At 45.9% G+C, this 23303-nt stretch overlaps 1 protein-coding gene across 4 annotated transcripts in view; it reads right to left on the bottom strand.

The window, feature by feature from the left end:
• Nucleotides 1–23303, bottom strand: part of SRPX2 (sushi repeat containing protein X-linked 2) — a 454362-nt gene that overhangs the window by 244397 nt on the left and 186662 nt on the right. For 2 of the 4 annotated variants that reach the window (XM_078688454.1, XM_078688457.1), the window contains one exon: nt 8085–8168. In XM_078688454.1, coding sequence (XP_078544580.1) covers nt 8085–8168 — 84 coding nt within the window. Of the gene's footprint in view, nt 1–8084; nt 8169–8987; nt 9118–23303 lie in introns of those variants that run through there. The other 2 variants (XM_078688456.1, XM_078688455.1) reach the window with 2 other exon arrangements.

Raw genomic sequence — 23303 nt, 5'->3', positions numbered from 1 at the left:
TAAGATCGACGCCATCTTAGCCTGGGAACCACCAACCACCCAAACAGAGGTCCAAGCCTTCCTGGGCCTCACCGGCTACTACCGGAGGTTCATCAGGAGTTACGGCAGCCTCGTAGGTCCCCTCACAGAACTAACGTCCAAAAAGCAGCCCAAGAAGGTGCAGTGGACCCCAGCCTGCCAAGGGGCGTTCGACGCCCTCAAGAAAGCCATGTGCACTGCCCCCGTGCTTCGGGCCCCTGACTACTCCAAAGAGTTTGTGGTACAAACTGATGCTTCGGAACACGGCATTGGGGCCGTACTGTCCCAACTGAATGAGGAAGGACTAGACCAGCCCGTAGTCTTCATTAGCCGGAGGCTACTCCCCAGAGAGCAGAGGTGGAGCACCATCGAACGAGAAGCGTTCGCAGTAGTCTGGGCCCTAAAGAAGTTACGGCCCTACTTGTTCGGGACCCATTTCCCAATCCAGATGGATCATCGACCATTGCGGTGGTTGATGCAGATGAGGGGCGAGAACCCCAAACTGCTGCGATGGTCGATCTCCCTCCAGGGAATGGATTTCACTGTAGAGCATCGCCCTGGTACCAACCACGCCAACGCTGACGGCCTCTCCAGGTTCTTCCGCCTCAGCGAAGAGAACCCCCAAGAGGATGGGTAGTTCTCCCCGACTTTCAGCTCGGGGGGACGCATGTTAGACCCGGCCTCGTGGCGTGGTCCTCCCTGACCCTTCCCTTCTGAGCTGTATCCCACAACAGACCCCTGAGTCCCCCGGCCTAGCCAACCCTTCCCTCCATGGTACCCACGCCTGTCCCCGGACTGCCCGTCCGTGCCTCCATCTTCCCGGCCCGTAGGCCCGTTGTGCCCACTTTCCGACATCTAAGATGGCCGCCCGATCCAGCGCGGCCTAGGACGAGAGGCGCCACCCTGGCTGGAGGACAGCGCGCTCCCCTTGAGTGAGAGAGGGAGGAGCAGTTCTCTCACACCTCCGACCTCCCCTCGAGAGATGGGTTTCGATCGCCCCTCCGGCCACCCTGAGGGCTGGCTCCCCGCCTGCTGGGTGTCTGGGACTCCTCCTGAACCTGACATGAATGAATCAAAGGGGCCGCGTGGCAGGAAACCCCAACAAGCGGCCCCCAGGTGTCAAGACCCCCGCATACCAGAACTCCGGAGATCAAAGAGGAGCAGTCCTATAACTGGGGATGCTCCGGGACTATCAAGGAGATTCGACTCTGGAACAACGAGAGCCCTGCTGACGTGGTCACGGCTCGCCTGGCAGAGAAGGACTTCTGCCGGAACCACCTGAGCCCTGCTGAGTGACTCGCGGCTCCCCTGCAACTTTGGAACACCTGAGCCCTGCTGGGCGACTCCCGGCTCCCCTGCACTTTGGAACACCTGAGCACAGCTGAGTGACTCGCGGCTCCCCTGAAGATCGTAAGACCTCCGACATCTTGCTTGAGCCCTGCTGAGTGACTCGCAGCTCTCTGACTCTCCTGGTCCGGTTGGACTTCCAAAGATTGCATCGTATCCCCCGGCTCGAGGATTGAGAGCTGTGCGCCGGATACGCCCCGATATTGACATTGAGCCATAAGACTGTCCCGCTACCCCTACCCTGACCGAGACTTTATGGGCCCTTGCCCTGTTTTGTAAATACTTGCCTTGCCGATCATAAAGATCCTTTTGAATCACGAGATAAAGAAACGTTCTCAAGAAACTACGGTGTGGTATCTCTTTGTCGTGGTTGCTGGTGACTTGCCATGAGTGGTGTACACAAATTGAGATGCATGAGATGTCTGATCTTCAATTTTGACTGTACATTTTGTAGACTAAGGTGACAGTAAGTTCTGGAGTGCTGTAGACACAGTGGGGCATATGTACAAACTCCTATCGCCACGGGAACGTCACTTTTTCCGACGTTCCTGTGGCATTAAGCCTCGCCTTATTTATAAGGCAGTGTTAAACAACTTAACATGGCTTAACGCTGCCTTGAAAATAAGGTCTCCTTTCACGCTATGCTTAGCATGAAAGGGGTGGGCAGTGGGTGTTGGGGTGGGTGTTCCACCGCAACACTCATTGATTTTGACGCTGCCCCCTATTTACAAGGGTGGCGTAAATAGGAGGCAGCACTAAAATTAAGACCAGAGTAAATCTGGTCTCAACTTGGCGAAACGAGGAGAACTGCTTTATTTCTCCTTGTTTTTGCTTTTTCCATGTGTGCTGCCTTGCGCAGCACATATGGAAAAAGCAAAACGACTTGGATTGTTTATGCCCAGGAAGGTGACCCTTCCTGCACATAAACAATCTTTTTTTTTTAAATTACATTTTGAAACTTCCGTGTGTGTTGCATTAAGCACACATAGAAGTGACAAAACAGCATTTAAAGATTGTTTATGTGCAGGAAGAGACACTTTCCTGAACATAAACAATCTTCCACTGCACGCAGATACCTTTAAACTATTGTGCAAGAGTGCCTGCATCGGCGCTAGGCTGCTAATTGTAGCGCCAGCGCAGGGAGAAACGCTAGGCTGCACCATATTCTTGTAAATATGGTGCAGCCTTGCATTTCTGAAGTGGCAGAGTGAGGCATTAAGCCATGACGGCTAACACCTCACTTCGCCACTTCTTTGTACATATACCCCAGTATTTCTAAAGGTGAGATGTTGCAGATGATAAAATACTGGCCTCTTCTGATATACAATCATTTTTTTGCCCTCAAGACTTATCTGGCCCATTCCAAACTCGCATGCCCATGTTACATTTTTATTTGTTATTTAGTTATTGACTCTATGCACACAATAAACCAATCTCTGCCTCGCAGCAAAAGGCAACATTGGAGGTTGTGGAGGAACAGGACAAAGAAATGCCAATTAACCTAATAACCATTTTCAGAATTAAAGTAAGGACTGATCCCTCTTAATATGAAGAGAAAGATCATTCCAGAATCTGGGTTCCAGTAGAAAGAACCTACAATCTCCACAAATTATGTATTTTGTTCGCACCCAAAATCTTGAGGATTTTTTGCCTAAGAATCCAGAGAATTGAACCATGACAATATCTTAACACTAGTTAATATCCTAAAATGGAACACAGAGATAGCTTGAAGACAGTGATTTTAATTTCTTAGGCGGTGAAAGTGCATCCAATTATTAAAGACGAAAAATGTGGTAAATACCAATACAGCACAAAAGGAGGGTGCACTTCCTCATTGGGAGGGGGTAAGGCTGTCAGAAGGACCTGGCAGGTAGACAAGAGGGATTCGAGTGATCAGATCTGAGTGCCCTTACACCCCAGAAGGGTGTCATACTTCATCATTGAGCTGCTCCTCTTCAGGCCGACGCTGCAATGCCCGACGGACCCCTCTTTTTATCTTTAGCGTATGGATGAATGCAAGTGAAGGGGTGTGTAAGTGTAGGGTGGTATGCAGGTGTTTAAAATATACTATGGGGTGGGGATGATTTTATTAGTAAAGTAGTCCCCTTGACAAAGTAAAAAACAAGGGAGCTATCACTGATAATGATGAACCAAGACACCTTCCAAAAGGGTGACTTGCGATCAACATGTTTCATGTCTCAATGCCTGGAGGGTCAATGGTATTTCATCAGGACCAGGTATATATGCTAACCCTCCAACTGATGATTGGAGGGCTGTTGTTGCATTGTCGTTGGCTGTGGGTTATTCCCCCCACCAAATGGCTGAGTGCTGTACCTTTTCTCTATTTCCCTTTAGGGTGCCTACTCTTGAGGTGCTCCACACTGTTGAAGCTTTAAACCTTTCCTTAGTAGGGTGAGACTCAGTTTCCGTCGGAATTCTCCTTGCATTATTCTGTATATTCGTTGTATTTTTGGCATGTTATGGCAGGGTCAGTAGACACACTCACCCGTGCCAGGTGAACCGTGATGATATATTACAGGTTGACAATAAACTTTACAGTAATCCTTCTGTATCTCTCCTTCATGTTATGTTATGTTACGATAGTTTATATAGCGCTCAGCTGCCCCAGCAAAGGGGTGTCCCGGCGCTTTGTGGCAGAAAAATAACTGACTCCAGTGAAAATAAGCAGAGCGTAATACCAGACAGGCTAGTTTCGGGGAAAAAGGTGGGTTTTGACAGCCTTTCTGAAGTCGAACAGGCTTTCCCGTTCACGTATGTGTGCTGGTAGTGAATTTCACAGTTTAGCTGCTAGATAGCGGAAGGAACGTCCTACCACTCGGCAGCGCTTGATCCGGGGTACCCTGACCAAATGTTGACCTGCAGAGCGTAGTACGCCAGTTGGGGCATACGGGGTCAAAAGGTTGCAGAGCATTTTAGGAGTCGCAAGTTTTAAAATTTTGAAAGAAAGATAGTGTCTTAAACTGAATTCGCTGAGCCATGGGGAGCCAATGCAACCTCCGGATGGTATCGGAGATAGAACAAAATCGGGGAAGGCCTACTAAGGCTCTAGCAGCCACATTTTGGATGCGCTGCATCCGGGAAATCTCAGCTTGATTGGCTCCCAAGAGCAAGGAACAGGCGTAATCCAGTCGGGAAAGAACCGTGGCCTGGACTATCAACTGCCTTGTAGATGAATCAAAGAACTTTAAAATAGGTCTTAGACCTCGTAAAATGCCAAAGCATGTGGCAGCGACTTTTTTTGTCTGAAAGCAAAAGCTAAGGGAGGAGTCCAGCCACACTCCAAGTTTTTGACTTCTGATTTGGGTTCCGGGACTTTACCCAGAGCATTGGGCCACCAACGGTCACCCCATAAATCAGCGTTTTTCCCAACCAATAGCACCTCTGTCTTGTTTGCATTTAGTTGCAGACAGTTCAATGTCATCCAGTCTGCCACAGCAGTGAGGCCATTTTTAAACCTGGACGATGACGATGGTAAGGTCCCATTGTCTGGCGACATCTGCTAGTGGCTGGACATAAAGATTAAATAAAGTGGGGCTTAGTGCCGAGCCCTGGGGGACGCCCTGTTCAATAGGATGTGCCAGAGATAGGAAAGGAGGAGTGGACACACGAAAGGACCTCTCGGTCAAAAAAGATCTGAACCAAGCAAGGCCAAATCGGTGATCCCTGCTTCCTCAAGCCGGTGGAGCAGAATCTTATGGGAGACAGTGTCAAAGGCGGCACTGAGATCTAACAGGATCAGTGCCGCCATTTGGCCATGATCAAGAATGTTCCGCAGGTGTTCCGTCATGGCCAAATGAGCAGTCTCGGTGCTATGACCGGCGCGGAAACCATGTTGTGTTTCATCCAGGATGTTGTTGGAACTCAGAGTGTTGGTGAGTACGGTGTTAACATAGGATTCTGCTAAGGGACTCCTCCCTTAGCTTTTGCTTTCATACATGGGATTCATCTTTTTGTCATCCTACTCCAGGTCCCACTAAGAAGTGGCAGGACTCTCTGCCTGTCCCTCAGTATCCTGCGAAGTAGGTAATTTCGCCTACCACAGCGTGTAGATAGTCATTTACTGTTTAGGTCCTGATGAATTGCACTGTATCTATACGAATACATAGCATGAAACATGTTGACCAATAAGTATAGCGTACTCTACTGGATCCTTGCACCAGGTAGTAATCTCTCCTCACTGTTTTTAATAAGGTAGATAGCCACACCATTAAAGTCACATAGTGGACTACCTAACCTTTTTTAACCATCACTAATTCCCGACATCTACACTTCCCCTAGGGCCCTCACACCCACAGCACCAACTGGCAGGGACAAAAGATCTCCGATAAAGAGCCCCTTTATGGGTGCCCGTCAGACATTGTACCGCCAGTTTGACGAGGAGCAAAACCCAGATGATGAAGCATGACACCTAGCTTGCTGGGTGTGTGAGGGTTTTAGTCCTGAAAGGGAGGATTCCCCTCCCTTCATTCCTTTTTTTGGGGCATGTTCCCATTACTCGGTTCATCACCCTTAAATCACCTTGGGGAACAGTGTACTTTTCATTGTTTACACGGTGTGATAATCATCCCACAACTTGAAATTCTGATCCCGGTGCAAAAACATGTTTGCACAGGGATTGGAATTTTGCCTTAAACTTGTGATTAGGGCCTAAGTGATTTGGGTAATTATTTTTATTTATTAATTAATTTATTTTTATTTTTAAAGATTTATATAGTGCGAACATGACCCTTGCAGGCATCAGAGCACTTTACAGCGTTTAATGAGAAAGCCAGTATACAGAACAACATCATTATTCAGGGCAGAACATTTTATGAAAGAAGCCTCAGGACAGACCACCACAGGGTCCAAGGCATACAACTCTCTCCCCAAATAAAAAGAAAATAACGTGAGGGATAAGCATACGTGCAGGGCCAGAGAGGTACATAGTTTTCAAGAGTGAAGATTGCGGATTTTATGGCAGAAATGTGTTCATCTGTATTACTTTAACTTCTTTCTTGAATGAAGGAGTTGAGGGGTTTAGTCTGATTTCAGGGGGTAGGGCATTCCAGATTGTTGGGACAATACCTGAGAATGCTCAGTTATATGTTTCTTTTTATAGAATGTCGTGATTTCAGCAGTAGTGTACTAGGGCTTCTAGAAGCTCTACAGCCACCAGATAGTTCCAATTTTTGTGCATGGTATCTTGGAGTGTTGAAGGGTATGCTTTGTGGGTCATGCAAGCAATTTGTAAGGGAATCCTTGCCTCATATGGGAGCCAATTTGAGGATTTCAGATCAGGAGTGATATGGTTGTTTCTTTTAAATCCTGTGATGAGTTTAGCGGCAGAGCTAAGAGAAGCCCTTAGAGACTCAAGCATACATCTGGGGAGACCACAGAGGGTTGTACTTCCATAGTCCAACTTGGGAATCACTAGGGCTTGAATAGCTGACTTGAAGTCATCATGGGGAAGAAAGAGTTTCATTTTTATTAATATCTTCATGTGGAAGTTCGCTCCTTTGGTAACACAGCGGATGTGCTCCTGAATGTTCATATTCGTGTCAAGCGTTATTCACAAGGATCTCGTTGAATCTATTTTGTGTGGTAAGCAGTTATAAGCTCTTAGCTGTTTAATCCAATGTGCGATGTCCAGTGAGTGTTAGGATGGGACAATAAGGAGGAATTCTGGGGCCGATTCATAGAACTAATCTGAAACAAAATCCTAAACTTCTGGTTTTCACAGAAGGCGCTTATGATTTTTGGTATTCACAGAAATCACTTATGACTCCAAACTTTACATCCGCAGTCGGACCAGAATCTCCGCACCTGGACCGTACTCTCCGCACCGGACGGTACTCTCGGGCTAGGGCCGTATTCTCCGGCTCGAGACATAATCTCCGGCTCGGGCCAGATAAAATGTAATCAATGGGCTTGAATGCAATTTTTTCAAAAAGGAACATTAGGAATGTGTGATAAATGGCAGAGGAGGTCATGAAAAATAGTTTAGGCAGGTAAAAGGGTATGGCCAGACACTACATCATAACTCAGAAAAGTTTGCTCCTTTGCATTATGGTACATGCAGTGCACAATTTGCGCTCCTCTCAGTGTTGACTGCGGTGTCAACACTACAGCCAACACTAGGGGAAGCGCCCTTAGTGTTGACTGTGATGTTGAGACTAACCCTGGGTTAAACACAGAAAAAGAAGAAAGCAATAAATAAGAGCAAGGCAACTGAGAGTGACACAAAAGCCATACAGCAAGGATTGGTTATGAAGACCAGAGATCTCCAAAGTCGGCCCTAGAGGGCTGGATCCATGCCAGATCTTTAGCATATCCCCATTTAGATAAATGTAAGCTGCCACTCTATCCAAAACCCTTTTTTGGAGAGAAAAAAAGTTTGCTGAGCGGCTGCATGAAACATGGAGGCCTCTCAGTACCTTCAGAGAAGCTCTGTGTTCGCAGCTCCTCTGAAGGCATTGAGATCTCAGCATGGCCAGTAGAGATCGCTCGGTTCGGTGGGAGGTAGTCTGGTCAGGGTGACAGAGGTAATGACCTATGCTATCGTGATGGACAGCGCATTGCCCGCAAAAATCTAAACCAGGCTCCATGTCTAAACAGCAGTGCTCGAGCTCATGTAAACGCAGGTTCAATACAGAAATGTATTGTGTCTGTCCAGGAATATAACAATGATGCCCCAATACCCCATAACAAAATTGAATTACCGTGATAGTTCAGCAAGGACAGGGAAGGAGCTTCTTCAACAGGCACCTCATTGTTCGGACTTCCATCTGCAAAATAGCCAGAACCTACATAATGAGAAGGAATATTGGGTGTTTTGTATTGTCATTATATGTTTAGTTCACCTAACCTAATGTTGCTCATTATTGTTATTGTACAAGGAAAAATACAACTATGAAGAAAAGGCAGTGACCACCCCTAGGCGACCTATAACATTAAACACGATGTTGCATGCACACCCTAAAAAACCATAAGACCCGATCTCTACATTTTCAAAGTGGAGGGCCATACATGGCCCCAGAATGGGCTTTGTTTCAATATTTTTGTTGGCAAGGCTATGGGCTGATCACGATATTCCAACTTGAAACTCTTCGAGGCATGCATATAATTCAGATTTCTTGTTTTTGGTGTTTATTATATGTTTTTTGATTCAGTTTAGTATTTTTTCAGTGTTTTCACCATTTCTAAAAATCAGTGTTTTCCTGGGCGTACACAAACAAAATTTGCTGGAGACAGTGCTTTTCCAAGATTTACAAAATACATTCACAGATGCAATTTTTACTGTAACAGGGCCTGTTTCTCTCGCACTTTAAAAACAGGAAGTAAGGAAATACAAACAGCTCAGTTCTCTGATGTCATCCGTCACGTGGACGTGTGAACACAGAGGTGAGTGTGTATTTGCATTGGGCGTCGGCTTTAGGCACAGCTGACTAGCACATGCTCCCATCTCGCGGGCACCTTAGCACTGCTGACGCTGATGTTTTAAGCCTTAGCACATGTCCTCCCCGCATACAATCTACAGGGGTCTCTGAATACTGAATCTCTCCCCTGGTTTACCCAATGCAGCTTTTAAAATCAACATCTTAGTGCTCTTGAATGTAACAAACCTAAAAGTAGTTGATGCATGCGCAGAAAGTCACACCCTCATTGGGAGCGATATGGTGTCCAGCTGCTGCAGTGTGTCCTTTACTGCTGCTGCTTGTTGCTGATTGCACATTTCACAATGAATGTTCCCACTTCCACCTCCTCAACAGCAGAAGGAGAAGCAAAACCATCCGTGGTCAACAGTCCCTTAAATTCAGCTTCCCGCCATTCCAAGCAATTTTCACAGAGCATGAGCCTGATCTGTCCTTGGAATGAATCCCAGCTTCCACATCCTGTCTGGCAGGAAACAAACCCTCTGTCAAGTTCACACCTCAGAAATTCAGCGACAAAGCCGTCAAAATGCTGCGCAGCACCCAACAAGCAGACGTGGCACACCTGAGCTTGGAAAAGAGAACATGGGCTCATAGTAGCAATAACAGTAATAACCACAGTGTCAAAGGAGTAATCATGGTAATGAAGTGTCGACAGTGAAAATAGAAACAGATTGGAGGATATTAAAATGACACAATATCAATTATTAAAGCAGATATGGCGCAATCCAATGTGCACCGCATGTGTTAGCAACAGCACATAGCAGCAAACAGACGAGAGTGTATCTTCCACTACCCTACTCCTTCCTACCTTGAGTGACTCTGTCAGCCAGTGAAGTGCTAAGATCAAGGAGGTAGATAACCACCACCAATGCCCTCCACCAACTCATATCTAGGTAATATCAGCAGGGTCGGATTGCCATGAAGACTGAAGGCAATATGGCATAGGCTGATGGGCTGGTGCTGAATTGTCAGCAGGGGGCTGGTTTTTTGGGGGACTTTGTCAACTGCCCACAGTGTGCGAAGAGGCTAGGTGTTGTTGTAGCCTTTGGGCCATTCGCACCTAGTTGTCAGTTCTCACCACGGCCCCTATGGGGACAGCCTGTCCCAGAAGTGAAGCAATGTCATTCACCTTTCCCCTGCCGCACCTCCATCCATTAGGATTTCACATTTAGGTCATAGTGGGAGGGGGTAGGGGAGTGCACAAAGGCCGAAAGTCCTCAACGGAAGGCCATGCCAGTTCAGGAGTTGTGGCCAAACCTCGACCTGGCAGGTTTAAATTTTACCCAGCACATACTCAGTTTATTTTGTGTACTTGTAGTATGCACTTGCTGGAGAGATTCGTGTTTTGTCTAGTCAGGTTTAACTTGTCATATGTTAGCAGAGATGGTTTATATTGTATTTTATTGTAATTGCATTTATATAGCGCGTACTACCCCTGACGAGGCATCAACGTTCTTTTTCGGCGAGTAGCACGCTACTCCGGAACCCATACAGTGTTAGTGCTGAATTAGGATAGTAAAATATGAAATTAATTTGAGTGGTTGACATGTTAGTCTGTTATTTGGATTTAAAAGGATAGTGGAGGGATAGAAGGGAAGGATTTAGACCTTTTTTTAGGGAGCTCATAGCAGTAGGAGGAGGCTTGGGATGAGTAAACGGGAGGTGGAGGGGTATGAGTAAAAGGGAAGTGGAGAGGTATGAGTAAAAGGGAGGTGGAGGGGTATGAGTAAAAGGGAGGTGGGAGGGGGAAGATTCAGAGGGAGGGTTTAGAAAGGCGTGTTTTGAGGATCTCAATAGTAAAGAGTAGTATAGGGTGAAAATAGGGTAGTGCACTAGGTATGCTGAATTAGAAGAAAAGTAAGAAATATATAGATCCAAAAGTAATAAAGATAGATCCATATGTACATGCAAGGTATATAGTTGCATAAAGGAAGGTAGTATATATAGATTAAAGATTCATTAAATAAACTCTGGCTTTCAAGTGTTGTTGTACTTTAAATTAGTTTTATTTATGTTTATATATTTTTTTTGTAGATCCATCGTGAAGCAATTGTAGATAAATAGTTATTATAAAAAGATTTACTTATTTATGCAGTCACTGATATACATGTTAAAACATAGAATAATGTAACTATAGGTAATATGTCCATTTAAAAGCAGAACTAATGAATATCTATATATAATATTTTTTTAACATAAGTATTCTACACGGTTATAGAAAGCAATACACATATATAGGTACATATATATAGTAAAAATACATGCTTATATACAGAGAGATATGCTGATTATTTATATCTGTTTGTGTATGGTGGTTATGTGGGGAAGAGCCAATTCTTGAGTAGTTTTCTGAAGATAAGGTGGTTATCTGTGGATCTTATGTGGGGGGTGAAGAGTTCCATAGTTTGGCTGCTTGAATAGAGAATGATGTGCCACCCATTGTGTTTTTTCTTCTATCTTGTGATTTTGAGGCGAGGTGCCACTTGTCAAGGTTTCTCTCATCCGCGGATCGCAGACCTACAACAGCGCTACGTTGGAGATCGCAACGCTAACTAAACTACAACTCCCAGCGTTCCGTGCGGTACGTTACGTGCGTGACGCACGCCTCGCAAAACCCAGAAATAAAGACCCTGCCGAAGACACCGGCATTGCCGATTATTCTTCCCTGGTAACTGCGAGGGTTGGTATTCTGAACTCCGGTAAGACCCTTCTTGTTTCTTACTCCATTGGACCGCTGGTACCCCGCTCTGGGTTGGGTACAAGTCTCGTGGGGCTCCGTATTGTAAAACACGCTGACTGCGTGTTCTAGGGGGCATAACGAAAGCTCCCTCGTCTGAACGAACACTTTCTTCCTGTTGGAAGAGACGCGCGCTCGCCGTCTCATTGCAGGGAGAAAGCAAAGACCGGGCTAAACTTACTGTTGGGAAAGACGTTTGATCAAGGCTGTTTGTGAAGATATACGATGCCTTGAGAACGATAAAAGCAACAGTTTGGGCTCAGACTGTTTACAGGTTCATTTACTTTGTACTTGGATTGCGTGTAAGTCTAGAGTTACTAGACGCCTGTGGAGCAAAGGAACTGTGCAGGTTCAGCAGACTACGTTAAGAGGGTATTAACCTTGCCTGCTGTGCATTTATGATTTGTCTCCACAACGTTTTGTCTATCTTTTCACCCCTGCACAGGAGAGACGTTTGTGGGGTTGCGTATCAGAGGGATTTGTCTAAACCACAGAAATGAAAACATTCATTGTTTGGTATGTTGATGGATTGCCTGTAGATTAGGTTAGCTCACATCAGGATGAGAGTTACATTGTATGTTTTGTGTCTTCCTCTGCAGTTGGTTACAAACCCTGGTACTGCCCAGAATCTCTTCTCCTAGGTTTAAAGCCCACTGTATTTTCCTTTTCAGGTAGGGGTGTAACCATAATACATAACACGAGAAAGGAAAGAAAGTGGGTGGTCATATATTGGAGGTGCGGGGGTGTATTCTAATTGTCTTCATCTCATTTCAGATCTCCCTCCCCGCTGTCCCCTTCCTTTCCTTCCCCTACGGGACTATCCTAGAAGTCTGTGTTTGTAACTTCAGACTCTGGGGAGTTGTGTAGGGGAAGTTATAGGTAATTCAGCACAGCCCCGAGGAGACCAGAAGAAGGAGCCTGACACCACTCTAGATTGGAGGTTCCTTTGTTGAATGTGTTTGGCGGTTTATTCCTGATGAAGAGCAGTTGCGTTCCATGTATGGCTTTGTGGGCGATAGAAAGCAGCTTGAATGTGGATCTTCTGGCAACCGGTAACCAATGCAGGGCTTTCAAGGCAAATGAGATGTGGACTTTCGGTTTTTTATTTAAGAGTAGTCTGGGAGCTGAGTTCTGAATCCGTTGTAGTCTTTTCATGGTCGTTAAAGGTGATCCGTGGTAGAGGCCATTGGTGTAATTGAGTTTGGATAAAACAAGGGATATGGTAGCCTGGACCTTGTGTGTATATCTCCATAAGCAGATATGCCCCCACAGTACTCAAGTCCATTCTTGAGTATTCTAAGTGCCAGGGAAACCACAAGGAGCACAGGATGGACACTCAACAACATGAGCTCCCTCAACACCATGATGGCTTCACTGAACCCAGGAGTGCCCGGTACCAAACAGCTCCCTATACCAAATCCACACCATTGTCAGTGAGATTCATTAAAACATGCACCCCAGAGGGCCCTCCAGAAGTGCCCCCCAAAAACCCACCAACTCTGAGGCAGGCACAGACTGCCCCCAGGCAGCCCGTCACACATAGACATGGTTTTGGACCCCCGAGTGGACAACCCTTGCTCTCTGGGACCAGAAACAATACATTTCCTGGGCAGAGGTGTCAAAGGGGAAGCACAACATCAACATTAGGCAAAAGTGAGGGGCAACCATGCAAAAAAGGGCAGTTTCTTACACCTTCCATGCCTGGTCCGTGTCCGGCGCCAGAAACCCTGGTCCAATCACTGCCCAGCGATACACTTCAGAACTTGATACTATGCTAGACCAGATGCCATTCTCCAACTGCTGTTGTGCTGCGCATCACACCAGGGTAGAAGCTTTCACCTGCATCCACCGCCGGCTCTCCAGCACTCACCCATCCACATCCCCCACACAAATACCAACGCCCTCAACACCCCCTCCCAACATATTAGCACCAACGCCTACACCCCCAACCTACAACACACCACAGCAAACCTGCATGTCAGCACCCACTCGCATGCATGCTTCTCAACACACGATCACTCAGCAAACACATGAAATATGGGACATTTTGAGTAGCGATGCACCAGACATCCTCTTCATCATCACAGAGACCTTGCTCAAGGCTACAAGATCCCTTGACAGGACCACCTTTACAAGCCAGGTGGACTCGCGATCATCTACAAAGAATCCATCAAATACCAACATCCACAGAAAACGCCACCCCATTCATGAAACACCTGCACTTCAAGCTGCAAATCTCTGAAAAACAACAACCTGAACAGAACTCTCGACTACTGACCGACCAGGACCACGAACAACCCTTACCAACCTCATCACCAACTTTGTTGACTACAGAGCCTACAATCGCCTAGTGACCTCAACTTTCACCTTGAAGACCAAATAAAACTATGCTCCACAGCACTCCTTAAAAGCTTGAGCAACAACGGACTAACCCAACTCATCCCAGAACCAACACACACCACAGGAGACACAGTGGACCCCATCTTTGCCACTAGCGACAGCATCAAATACAACTCCACCACACCACTCACAAGAATCAACCACTCCATCCTCCACTTCCAGATCAACACCCCTCAAGTCAACACCCCACCCAGATTCAGCCTTCCAAGCCGCAGCTGGGCAAAATCACAGAAGCAGACTGGCTCAGCACGGAGCAACCTAGCCCCACAGACAGCCCACAAGGATAGCAACAACTTCAACAACTGGATCAAATACAGCATGGACTCCCTGACACCCAACAAGCAGAGTAGATCCAACAAGCAAGCCATCTGGTACAAAAGAGAGCTCAGAGACATCAAATTACACTGTAAACAGCTATAAGGGAAATGGAGAGCCAGCCACAACACCAGACAGAACTACCTACAAGACTACTTTCGGACACTACCTACAAGTAAGAGACACCAAGAAAAAAGCACTAGTGGGCCACATCAAAGAAATCTTCCACAGCTGCAAGGAGATTCTCGATCGTTAAGGATTTCCCCTCGCCATTAGCCACTGTCAACATTGCTGCCTCCCAAGAACTCTACGACAACCTATTCAACTTCTTCCACAGCAAAGTCTCCAACTTCTACAGCAACTTCGCACACCAACCCAACCCCAGATAACTCATCGCTAACTTACCAACCACCAACCAAGACAGCCAACTGACCAAATGGACAATCCTCATTAGAAACGACACAGCTGCAATCATGCGGACCATCCACTCAGCTGACCCAACAGATCCATGCCCCCGCTACATCTACAACATGGGAACATCACCAATAAGTCCCACCCTGACCCTTATCATCAACACCTCTATCATGCACACCACATATTCGGATGAATGGAAACTTCAGGAAAGCACCGTCCTGAAGAATCCCAAAGTCGACCCGAATCAACTAAGCAACTTCCTTAACTTATCTCCCTGCTACCCTATCCAGCCAAAGTGATTGAGAAAGCCATCAACAAGCAACTCACAACCCACCTCGAACTTCACCATCTTCTAGACAACAATCAATCAGGATTCAGAAGAAACCACAGCACTAAAAAAAAACCTCATCGCAGCCACTGATGACATTAGAATCATTGTAGGCCGAGGAGAAACAATGGCCCTCATCCTGCTCATCCTATCTGTGGCCTTTGAAACAATCTCTCATAACACCCTCATCGGAACACTCCATGAGACTGGCATACAAGGATCTGCTCTCAAATGCATCTGGTCCTTCCTCAGAAGAATAACCCAAAGGGTCAGGCTGCCACCCTTCACATAAGAGATACAAGAGATTAGTATGCGGAATACCACAGGGATCGTTCCTCAGCCCCACTCTTTTCAACGTATACATGAGAGCGCACGCCAACATCATCCGATCACAAGGCATCACAGGTACCTTCTATGCGGATGACACCCAACTCATCCTTTCCCTGACGGATAAGACAACCGTGGTGGTTGTCTTATCAGGACTGTAGGAAACAACCACCACCAGGACTGTAGGAAAGTAAGATCTGCTTTCATGGTCACCCCCACATTTTGCTGGTGTCATTCTGTTTTACTGACTAGTCTGACTGGGATACTGCTAAGCAGGACCCCAGTCTCTGTGTTTCTTCCCTAAATTGGACATGGTGAGTACTTGAGTACACTCCAGATTGACTACTGGTGTACCCTGATAAGTCCCTAGTATATGGTACTAAGGTAACCAGAGCATAGGTACACCAGGTGTCTCCCATGGGCTGAAGCATGTATTATGCCACCCATGAGAGGCCATTCAAATTGTGACTAAAGGCTTGCCATTGCAGCCTATGTAAGCTGATGCTAGCACCACTCACAACAAATATACATTTCCTTATATGAGGTCACTACACTTAAAACCTATAAGTCATCCCTAAGGCAGCACTTTTAATCTTGAAGGCAGGGTGCTCAGTTCTAAGTGTGAGGGTGCCTCTGCTTAAGCAGGACACCCGCAGACCTCCGGAGTTCATTCTCCCCGGTTGTAAATGCATCATCCATTACGAAACATAGAGTGGCCATGCATTATGATGGCTATCTTTAAACTGGCTGTAATGAACCCTGTCGTGTTTGGCATCAAGCATGTTGGAATCATACCCCCACACCGTAAACGTGTGGGAGGTATGATTTCATGAACTGTAAAGCTCTTCCGGGAGGTCCTCAGTGCTCCCGGTACCAGTCTTCTAGAACCGGACAGCAAGCTAGGGCTGCTGCTGACTTGAAACATGTTTCTGCCCCCCTGCTGCTGAGCCAAGTTCGAGCAGGGGAAGGCTGGAGTGGCCACCTCCCAGACAGGACTTAGTGTATTGGGACAGGGTGAAGGTGCTTGCCAGCACCTCTCGACTGCTTTGAAGGGCACATTTGGTGCCCTCCTTGCATACTCCAGTTGAAACTTGTTCAGGGAGCCGTTGGCTCCCGCGCTGGTGCAAAACTGGACAAACAACATGGGAGTATCCTCTCAACTGTCCAGCCCCTCCTCTGGGAGGGATCCCTGAATAGTCCCAACCCTTTCGTTAGGGTACTTAAGGGCTTACCTGTGTGTGTGTCCCTAGACTTGTCATGGGACAAGGTTCAGATCCAAAACCACTTCAACCGTCTGGGCACTTTGGACTTCGCTGGACTTCACTTTGGGAACCGAGACTGGAACTGGGAAGACTCCTGCTGCTCCTGGTCTCATCGCCCAGCACGTCTGCTGCAACATCTGTGCCTGTGCTCCATACAGGTTCTTCACAAGGCCTGTGGACATCCAAGACACCAGAAGAACTCTCCCTTGGAGTGAAGGAGTCACTCCCCTGCATTTGCAGGAACCGCAAAAAAGCTGACCGGTCTTCTGATCCTGGGCTCCTACGGACTCCGAAAGGCTCAACTACACAGGTGGTGCTTCTGCAACTCCCTCAAGGCCTGCACTGTCTTCTCACCGAGTTTGAGGCCAGTATCCCCCTTTGGAACCGCTGGAACAGAACCCTTGTGCACCGCAGCAACTTGCCATTGGCAAGGCTCGTTGATGCTCTCATCCAGAGATCTTCGGGCTCCAAGAAGCTCCAGCCTCAAGCATCTCCTGCAGCCAAGATCTTTGCCTGCATCACATCCTGTGCACCATGTGTCTTCATCCTTTGGTGAGCTGCTTGAGGTCCTCTTGCAACTCCTGTGCCTTCGGCACATGGGCCCTCCCGAGGGTCTTCTGTGGCTCCACTGGGCTCCCCTGCTCGGGGCCTACTCTGACTTACCTTCTTGTGGGGAGTCACTTGGACCTTGCAAGTCCCGACACTGCAACTTTTTATTTGACTACGTTGGTTGCCGTTGCCAAGGCTTGTTTGTGCCCCTGTCAGACACTGACCCCTTGGCTCGTAACATCCGATGTGGACAGCTCGTGAACAGCTCCCCATCTTCCACAGCATCGCCTGGTCCACACAGCTGCAACTTCAAGGGAACTGTCGACTCTCATGATTCTCCAACATAGGTGGGCATTCGTCTTCTGTGCCTCCTGGTCACTCCTGAGTGGCGTAGACTCTGTCCCCTTTGCTTGCAGGTACCTCTCATCTTGAATCCATCTTTGAGTTCAACCGTACACTTTCGCCTTCTTTGCAAGCGGCATCTTCACTAAGTTCTCCATTGTGGTCTACAGCGGTTTCCGACATCACTTCGCACCGAGGCGCCCGGCTTACCTGGGTTAGGTATCCTGGTTCCTGTGGTAACCACCGGGGTGACTCTCCAACCTTCCATATTTCACTGGGTTTCTTCAGGGTCTGCTAGAAGGGTCCTTTTTCTTTAAAACTGCAACCGCGACTTTCCTGTTGACTTGTATTGAGTGTTCCCACTCTACACACTACCTCCATGGGGTTCCTAGATATATAGATAGATATGCCTGCTGCGAACACATCATGTAGCTTGCAGATCAAAGATTTGTATTTTATGTAAAAAGGTCAAAAGGGTTACTGCTTAGATGTCCTTTTGTTACTCGCAGCTTATAAATTATAATCACTGCCATTAGAATTATGCAGTAGGGAGGACCAAATTATGCAGCAGTTGACTACATTTTGAGGTACAATAGGACTTATTATGCAACTTTTTGATGATATTATATCATTATTTTGTCAATTTATACCATTGTCATCCCAGTCTGGGAAAACGCTCACCCCATTAGTATCAGTTTAAAAATCAAATACAGTAATTACAACTGAAAGATGACCAGTCAACATTTTAGAAGGGCCATCAATTGCGCTGGAACACGTTTTGCCGAGTTTTTTGTAACTTTCAAACTGACTGAGCTAGAAAAAATATTTTACCTTAAAATCTGCATATTATGCAGTAGATGACGAATTAAGTGGCAAATGTGGCAAATTAATAATTATACAGAAAACGCAGTGGCTGCTGAATCACATAATTCTAGTGCCCCTAGTTATAATCCTTCCACTGCAGCACAGTGAGGTATGAACTAGCATCAAGGAGCTGCATGCAAACAGCAAAGCATAGAAACCTATTTCGTTTTTAATCAATCTTTATTTATTTTGATATTGCTAAAAAAAAGGTTCTTTGAGTAGTAATAAACTCTCATTAATGCTGCCAACCCCAGCCACTGCGTAGAGTTTTAATTCCTTTCTGGTTCACCAGACCAAGCACTCTTAACATATTATACCAACCAATGGGGCAGATAGGCTACTTTTACACCTTGTAACCATCATTGTCGTATTTAAAATATTTCCAATGAATTGATGAACTATGATTCATTTTCTGTTTACAATATGTGAGTATGATGTAAATCACTATGTCACCCTACACTCAGACAACTATAAAAGAAATTAAATAAGAAAATAAATTATGCCTTTCCCTTACATACAGGAGTTGAACAAAGTCAAAAAGCTGCTTTGAAAGTGGAGTGGTGTAATACCGGCTCTGCATTCCTGTGAGAAATCATAGAGCGTATGCCCATCTGCAAGGAAGGTTCATGGGGTGTCTCCCCTAAAAAAACTTTTTTAAAAGAGGTTAAATAGTGTATGTTAAAGCAGAATTTTCACATAAACTTGCTCAAAAACCATTGCCTCTTAAAATGCACTTACTAAATCCTAAAGTACTTTAAAGGTGGGTCAAGTCAATGAAAACGGTTGACTCCCATTCCATTCAAAATGTGCAGAGGGTGCCTCTATATGTTAATAATTACCTCCATGTGTCAGGGCTAGAATTATTTTGGTAAAAATGGTTCCCCTGTGCCATGGGCACTCTGTTAATGCCAAGAATTACATACAGTATGCCAGTGGCACAATGTTGCCATTCACTGCATCCATACATATGTGATGGGTGACCCAAAGGTAAAAATGACCACTAAAATGTCAATGCAAGAATTTCGTTGTGGTTGCCTGTGTCCCCCGCCCAAAATGCCATGGTTGTCCTGACTAACGTCCAGAATTATCTTGAGTATGGTAGCACCATCATTTTGCTATAGGTGTCCCATATGCCAAGAATGATCTCCAATATGCCAGTGCCAGCATTTTACCACTGGCGTCCCATAGACAACAAACTATTTCTCGTGTGCCAGCACCAGCATTTTGCCATGGGTGCCACATCCCATATGCCAAGAATGACCTACAATATGCCATTGCCTGCATTTTGCCATAGTTTCCCATGTACCAATAATTATGCCCAGTATGTCAGATCCAACCTTTTTCCACAGGGCTGTTCCATATGCCAGGAATTACAGTTTGTGTGCCTGCGTTTTACCTAGGTACATCATATAGCAAGAATTACCGCCTTCACTCTTCTTCGTTCTCAATCACTCAGGGCCAGATGTAGGTGAAATAGATTTACCGATTTTAAATTACCGAATTTTACCGATTCGGTAATTAAAAATCGGTAAATCTATGGGGTCGACATGTAGGTATTCCAGATGTGCTGGAATACCGAATCGGATGATTTCGGTATTTACCGATTCGGTAAATACCGAATCGGTAATGCCCATTCATTCCTATGGGCTATGAAGCCCATAGGAATGAATGGGCATTACCGATTCGGTATTTACCGAATCGGTAAATACCGATTTCCACAAGGGTGCAGGGGGTGTCACTTTGACACCCTCTGGCACCCCCAAAACAGGCTCAGGTGCCATGTGGCAGGCATACATGCCCTAAGGGCAGGTCTGCCTGTCACATGGCATAGGTGTGCATGCACACATGTGCATGCACACCGGAATCGGTATTTTACCATCAAATTTATTTGATGGTAAAATACCGATTTGGTAAGGCTCCTGGGACTCTGAAGAGTCCCACCTACTTATGGGTGGCTCAGATTCGGTAAATTTACCGATTTTTTATTTTACCGAATCGGTAAAATTACCGAATCGGTAATTTTACCGATTCGGTAAAATAAAGCCCCCTACATGCCAATCACCTATTTACCGATCGGTAACGGCCGAAAATACCGATTTTCGGCCGTTACCGACCGACCTACATCGGGCCCTCAGTCACTCTAGCTCACACTCACTTGCACTCACCTTAACTCAGTCTTTAATTCTAACTTAGTCTCACTTATTCCCACTCCATCTGACTCACTCAATCTCACTTAGTTACACTATCACTCATATAAACAACACACATAAACTCTCAAACAAAATTTTACAGGGTTTTATTTTACTTACTTACCTTCAGCTACCTGACCAGTTGTGCTGCAGAATATGGTATTGGATAGAATCTCAGGGCAGGTACACAGCTTCTTCTAGCCTTGGGAACAGAAGGCCAAAGTTGGAGTCTGCACAGTGATGCATACGCTCCAGCTGTGAATTTCTTGCTTTTTCACCTCATCTTGTCATAAGGTGGGGTGCGGTGAATGAAGCTCTTGCTGATGGGTAGCCCTGGGCACAATAGGGAATACCACAACAGCGGAGAAATTTCAGAGCCACTTTTTCTCTTCCACTTGCCATTGTAGGTTCTTTTTGTAGGGATCCTGACCCAATCCCTTTTTCCCTGTCAATTTGTACTAGATTTCTGATTGATGTTATAATCAGAGTCGAGAACCTAGTTGATTGAGAGCAGGATTCTTGTACAAGGCTTTCAGACTGAAATAAGTATTCAGTTTTTACCGTTGCAGTGTTTCCTGTCTTCACCAATGCTACTGACCCTTCATGCTTAAAAATACTTAATGTACCACAAATGTCTACAAAAATGAGCCTCCTAATGATAACCAAGCAATGTTTTGTGAAAGGTCGTGCTCCTCAAATGTGGGCCACTTTTTTAGGGCTACCAGGGCCTATTTTTGGTCCTAATCTGACCCTGAATACCAGGGATAAGACAGGTGGTGAATCCGAAGCATGACCCCCAGCTAGTCATTCCATTCAGTCCCTGGTCTTTCCTTCCGTTCCTTCTTCAGAACTCCATCAGTGTAAACATAGGAGCACATTTACTATTATTTCATGCAACATGGCACAGCAAGAGAACTTGCTGCGCCTCATTGTGTGAAATGTAGAGAGCAAAAATGCACCACATTTACAAGGATATGGAGCATTTCTGCTCTCTCATTGCACTGGCAGAGTTTGTGCTGCATAGAGTCAACACAGACATTCTTGCACCATGGTACAAGGGTGCCTGTGTCATGGGTAATGTTGCTCAACTATGATTTTACCTTTAAAAAACAAAGACAAGAGGCGTTTGGTAAAACAGGAACAGTTGTTTTAATTAAACGCTGCGGCTGGGAGTGCAGCATACAGAAACAGGTCTGAGGAATGACTCAATGTTCAACTGTTTTGAATTTCTCGAAGCATCATAAAACAATTCCTGTATCCTGTTTTGAGAATGGGATGCGGGTCTAGTCATGAAGCCATAAAGTCCTCCCACCTGATGACAAATGCAGATGGTCTCGACCTTGCATGGACACAATGAGGGACTGTGGGTAAGGTGGCAAGATGTCCGGCATGGGCAGCGCATGTTCTCTGCGTGTGTTGTGTGTGCCGTGTCCTGATTGTTTGAGTGTTCCTACCTACATGTGGCATCTAACTTTATGGTGTTTTAGGAATGCGTGCCCCTTCGGCCATGTGTGTTTTGTTAGGTCAAATCTCCCAAGACCATTGTGGTGTTGCTGCCTATCTGTGGGACTAACTTGGATTTTTCCTGTTCTGGAGTTTGTCCTCCTGGATACATGCCACCCTGCCTAGGATCTGTCAATCAGTAGCCTCAGGCCTAGGGTGCAGGGCTTGCCTGACCATGTATTTCTTACTCTGGGTTGATGGAGAGGTCATGTCGGGAGATTTCGACAACAGTGATCTGATTTCGATTTTGTAAATACACGTATCATTGCGTACATCAACATCAATACTAACAGTAGGATTGTTTTGGCGCAGGAAGATACACCTTCCTGCGTAAAAACAATCCTTAGAAGCATATTCCGCTTTACATGTGTGTTGCACAAAGCAGCACACAAGAAAAGAGGAAGTAAGAAGGAAAAATAAAGATATTTCTCCTTGTTGAGCCTGTGTCGGGTAGGCACACCATTTTGGCACAAACCCAGGTTTTCTAGTCTTTGTAAAAGTGGGTTTGTGTCAAAATACAAATACGGATGCATAGAACACTCATCCTCCTCCATGTAACACCTATCTGACTCAAAGTAATGAAGGGCAGAGCTGAGCGCAGTCTTGCTTTACTTTGTATTTACTAAACCACGCAAAGTGGCTTTGTGTGGGTTAGTAAATGGTAAAAATTATTTTGTGCCAGGGCTGTGCCACAAAAGTGACGCAACCACCAGACAAATTCAAACTAAATCTGGGCCCAAATGCATCCACTCGCAAGTCTTCCTCAGCCCACGCCTCCCAATGAAAGAAATAGAACACGGATAGGTAAAAACAAAACATTTTTAAACATTCACTCCGAAGGAAAGCTAATTCCTACTTCTAATTTTGCCTCCAATCGTACAGAACGCCCCAGCGTGGGCAGAGCATGGCGTCAAATGGAAGTTTCTATAAAAATGTTTCGTTTGCCTTTGAAAGTTAGCTGAAGGTTACCCTGGGAGGAAACTGTGACAGGGGAACAGACACGCAAAGTAAACAAGGTTACCGAGATAACAGGCTGATAGCAAGATGAGGACAGGACATGTTATTGCATCAGCTCAGGTTTCTGGGATGTTTTGTTCATCCCAGCGCTGATATGAAAATCCGGTGACGTATTGCAGCACTTTTATAGGAGGAGTAATAATTACCAGGAGCAGAAGTGGTCTGCGCATTTATTTTTGGAGCAAATAGACAATTACTGCCCCTGTATGTCCGAGCTCTGTGGTCAACAAAAACACCTGCAGTAACTTTGAGATATTT

The sequence above is a fragment of the Lissotriton helveticus genome, chromosome 4_1, assembly GCF_964261635.1.
Source record: "Lissotriton helveticus chromosome 4_1, aLisHel1.1, whole genome shotgun sequence".
In the NCBI taxonomy this organism is placed as follows: Eukaryota; Metazoa; Chordata; class Amphibia; order Caudata; family Salamandridae; genus Lissotriton; species Lissotriton helveticus.
This window is presented reverse-complemented; position numbering and strand designations above follow the sequence as displayed.